The 5141-nt window shown below is 33.3% G+C and overlaps 1 protein-coding gene across 1 annotated transcript; it reads right to left on the bottom strand.

Moving 5' to 3' along the window:
• Positions 1-2244: 2244 nt before the first annotated feature.
• LOC105562233 (phospholipase A1-like) lies at positions 2245-5130 on the bottom strand (the record flags this gene model as incomplete). The annotated part of the gene is made up of 7 exons (XM_012012899.1): positions 2245-2927; positions 3037-3060; positions 3635-3752; positions 3853-4163; positions 4466-4629; positions 4776-4920; positions 4985-5130. Coding segments are annotated over 7 exons (1065 nt in total), but the record flags the coding sequence as incomplete, so codon positions are not given.
• Between the last annotated feature and the right edge of the window lie 11 nt (positions 5131-5141).

Raw genomic sequence — 5141 nt, 5'->3', positions numbered from 1 at the left:
TTCTTCGAATGACGTTTGAGTTTCCGTAAAAACTTTGCAACGTATTTAGGTATCTAATAGTTGTATTGACCTTGTGTGTAATAAATTTACTAAATATTAAGATATTAAAAAATCTAGAAAATAATAATATAATACTTTAGGTTTATATATTGAAAGTGGAATTACTATATTTATTATATTTATTATTTATATTCAGTTTAAGAAAGAGAGACAGAGAGTGATAATTTTATTTGGCCTATCTAAAATTATATTATTAAATATACAGGGTGTCAGACTCGTTTGTAGCCAAACTAAAAATTACGGTAGATTGGGTTAAACTGAGAAGAGAAGTCATGTATCGTTGTGCAAAATTAGCAATAGTAATCGCGTAATTGATAAAAACGTCTGGCCGAATGAGCGCACAAGCAGCGGAAGGCCGGACCTGGCAGGCATGCAAAATGGTTTATTTGTTTATATCTCCTAGGACGCGGTAGCGAGAGGTGGAGTCACGTCGTTCGTCACTCGATGCGTGAAATTGCAACATGTTTGTGCAATTTAGTAAATCAGATCGTATTCGTATATACATAAACTACTCGAAGCGTTAGCTTTACTCTTGTTCGTTTTCTTTTACAAACAGTAAAAACATTTTTTACAAACAGTGGTGTTGTCATTTGTCTCATTTGTACCGTACTTATCAGAAATAAGTGACTTTGTACTACTAGGGACCAAGAAATTTATTGCATGTTAACTATCACCATATAATGTTATCTACGCATCGATGATATCTGAGTTTCCGCACTGATAGAAAAAAATGGTTGCAGTTACCTCAATCTCACTATAATTTATAATTATTTCAGGAGCCAACCACAATTTTATAGTTCTTCCAACTATATAAGTTATTTTTGAACTAACGATGTATTATAGTTCTCATAGATGCAATATAATTTATCTTCTTTTTCAATATTTACCTTATGATATCTCGATAACTGTTTGCCGGAGGAAAAGTACAAGGACTTTTTTTACTTGATTCGGTCTCAGAAATATGCTGTTGCAATAGTGCTTCAGTTATTGCTTGTGTATTGTAATACACAAAATTTACATACAACTACCAATTTTATTAATTCGAATTTAGAGTATAAACTGTATGTTTGTTTTCTGTTTCTGTACTGGTGAACTAGTACAGTAAGCTAGAATAAGAAAAATATACTTGTCTTACTCTAATTTATTGCACTAGTTCACCAGTGTAGCAACAGGAAAACAAGCCTTATGAAAATTCTAATGTTGGCTTCTAGAAGTGAGAAAACGCACACTTGCCGTGTTGAGATCGTTTTACGCCAAAACGCCGAAAAGGGCGTAAAACAGGATATGATATACGTATAATCATGGTCGGCCCTATTGTACATAAACGCGTCACCGAGAAATGAAACAGTAAATCTTTTTCGAGAATTTGTTTATAACATACATACAAAAAACTATGCAGTAGAATGCAGAATTCGTAGTTCTCCGAACACTAATAAATCAACCTTCAGTTACTGTTGTTTGCAATTGAAAAAGAAATGAACAAAAAAGAATGTAGGAAACATATTTGCTTTGTTGTCACACAGTAATACATATGATATTATAACTATACGAATTACATGTATAATTATCATTTCAACTTCAGCAGCTCTAGTCTTTCGTAGAACGCGCGAATTAGTGTAATTAAAAAAAAACATTTTCCAGTAGATATCTGTCATACTTTTCGAACCTTCTAATGTGCCACAAAATAGGTACTATTTATGGACTCATAGAAAGAGCGATATCGCTTCGCACTCTTCCTTCCACCTGAACAACATTGTTTGCATAAACATCCTATTCGGAAATGGATATCTTGCACTTGTTTTTAACATAATTAGGTAATCCGAGAATAAATAAACTAAAAAACAGATTAATGTCTAAAAGTAGTGGTAATTTGGATAAAAATACAAGCCCAGGTAGAAAGTTTTTGTTTCTACCTTATTTAAAGTTTCAAAACCAATAAATTGTTAATCGACAAATTAACATTCTTAATTGATTTGAATACCGATGCTTAAACACGCTATTGAGATTCATGGCTCCTCAGAAAGACAGAACAACAAAATTACAGTATACTAATGTAATCCATAACATTCCCTGTAAAAATGATGATGCGTCATGGGACAAATAAAACGCAGACTACATACAAGATTAAAGGAGCATAAAAGGAACATCAAATTGGAGTCGTCTAGACTCTAAACATTCTAGCTAGGTAATAACAAATCATTAAGTTTAATCACACTCTTGACTGGGATAATATCATCAGTTTAGAAAATAAAATGATGCTGAGTTGTTGGACGGTTCCTTTTGATATTTTAAATAAACTAGCCACATCATCAATAAAACAATGTTGTATACAAGCTTATCGTCATTTTACCTTTTTCCTCTACGCGCGTGACTCAGTCTTATCAAATTCGCCGTAGACTCAAGACGAGAAAAAAAATTTTTATTCATTCTGACTTGATTATCCATATTGATGAGCATCATTTTGCATGTGCACATTTATCAATTATTACTCTCAAGTCTTATAGATTGCAGTGCTTTATTTCTTTCATCAGTAACAGTGCATAGACTTCAACAACAAAGTAGCGTGCTAAATAAAGACGTGTAGAGATCTCATTGTGCCAATTGCACAGCAATAGAACTGTGCTAAAGATTTCAACAACAGAAGATGTAAATATAGACGTACCCATCACCTAAATGTAATTAGAAATTCTAATGTTAAATTGGCAGTTACTTATTCTTGACGCGTACAATTACTATTGTATGTACAATAGGGATATTCCGAGGAAGCATTTACACAATAGTTTCCCAATGTGGTAGACTTAGGGTCGAATATTTTGTCATCCACAGCAATGCATTCGGTTCCCTTGGGAGAACACTTGAGTTTAAAACTGTAAAAGTACCAATCATGATAAGTGACACAAATCACAAAATAAACCATTGATGATATAAGCAATAAATAAATAATACTAAACGAAAAATTTTGTCATTTATACATACTTGGGAAGCGGATTTATGTCCTTTCTGTAAAAAGATAAACGTATATACTGTACTTATAATTGTAATAATGTACAACATCAATGATTTTTATTGACAGTATCTGGCAATTAAAATTCTTATTGCGAAAAATATTACCCCAACCAGGATTCGAACCTGGGACCTCCCTCAATCCGTGACGGGCGTCTTACCAGCTCGACCACTGGGGCTGTGATAATACTATTCGCAATAACATATATTAGTTAAGATGTTGTTTACGCGTCTATTTCGACTTTTCAGAACAGCGCATCGATACGGGTTGTCGACCATACACTGTCGATACGCGAGCTGGTAAGACGCCCGTCACGGGTTGAGGGAGGAGGTTCGAATCCTGGTTGGGGTAATATTTTTCGCAATAAGAATTTTAATTGCCAGATACGGTCAATAAAAATCATTGATGTTGTTAATTACTGCTGGCGACTTTTAAGAGTATTCTTAATAGTGTAATAATGTAGTTTCCATCTTATGAATGTGTTTAATTCGATTCGATGAGATTTTTGGTTCAGAACAATTCACTAAGTAGATTTATATTAGTTTAAATATGTCAAAAAGATAAACTTACCCTATACGAACAGCTGCATACGTACAATTTTTTAACAATGTATTAGCCGCATAATCAATGGCTATATTGTGCGAGCAATTTACGTTTGCAGCACCCGTGCCTGGTATCGACCATACGTCTGAAATAAAACATTTTCTTTATTCGTGACTTCTTTCTGATGGCTGTTGCTCTGGCGACGATTTCCTTAAATGCTTTAGTTAAATATGTATAATAATTACTGCACGCTGGTTGATCTAATCCATTATTGAACCAAAAATCGCAGTGAGCTATAGTCCGTTGTATCCCGAGGAACGACGTGTGGAAAGCGATTACACGTTTGGCATCTTTATCGCAAAATCTGCATTCGCAAGGTAGGCCCTCGAATAAGGGGGCTGCTGGGTCGGTACCGATTAGAAGCGGAGGTTTGCCATAATCCGTAGTATCATCTATATTCTTCGCGGCGAAGCCGCTTATATGCGCGCCAAGACTGTGGCCCATGAGTGTAATGTTTTCCAACTTAACACCGCATTTGATTACTGATTTGACGTAACTAGAAGAGAAATGTGTGTACGAATATATATAAATAAACCAAAGAAACTGCGTCTTACAGTTTATTCTAACGCTATTTGCTTGATTGTTTTTTTAATATAATATAACGTATAAAGTTAAACTTTAATTAGCATTATATTTACTGTGCATTTTATATTGATTATAAGTATTATTAGTACAGTGTTATTTGAAAAATAATTTATATCACAGTTACAATTATTTGCACTTAAATTTTTATTTAACCGACATTAAAAATTTGTTTATTTACTTAATCGTGACATCACAGTATAAAAGTAGCAATACCTAGCCAAGTAGTCACCAACTTTGCGTGTGTTTTTTGTTGCAAACGGATACTCCAACAAATTTAGATTACCTAGATTTAAGAAAAATATATTTATATCGGATAGACAGAAATCATTATAACACGATGCATCAGCCCAATCCATCGAAATTACTGTATAACCATTCTACAAAAGAAAAGAATTTTTGCTGTTAAATTCTCTCATTGTACATAACAATTTTTATATTACTTGTAGATGTTGTGATTAGATTTTGGAATTACAGAGAGAAGTGCTGTTTTCTAATTTTATTCTTGTGTATAGGAAATATTTACCTCTACTAATCGTGAAGCAAGTACGGAAAAGTTATACGTTTTTGCACTTGCAAGAAATCCATGGGTCAAAAAGATGACTGGTTTTGATAAATCAATATAACTGCAAATTTCGTTTGCTTTGACAACTTGACCGTTTGTAATATTGCTGTAAAAAATGCAACGTTAATAGGATAAGAAATAAATTGGCAGTGGATATGTGCGAGTATTACCTCGAGAATAAAACTAGCATCACGTTTTCAACACCGAAGATACAGGAATCTAATGGTTTGTTTTTACAATTAATTAAATCTGCAACAAGTATCGTAATTATGGTCCGAAAATATGATACGTAAACTGTGATATTAATAGTCAAGGATTAAAAAGAAA

This window comes from Vollenhovia emeryi, unplaced genomic scaffold, assembly GCF_000949405.1.
Source record: "Vollenhovia emeryi isolate VEMERY1.0 unplaced genomic scaffold, V.emery_V1.0 DF939193.1, whole genome shotgun sequence".
NCBI classification, from domain to species: domain Eukaryota; kingdom Metazoa; phylum Arthropoda; class Insecta; order Hymenoptera; family Formicidae; genus Vollenhovia; species Vollenhovia emeryi.
The sequence above is the reverse complement of the archived record's forward strand: the minus strand, read 5'-3'. Positions and strand labels throughout refer to the sequence as shown.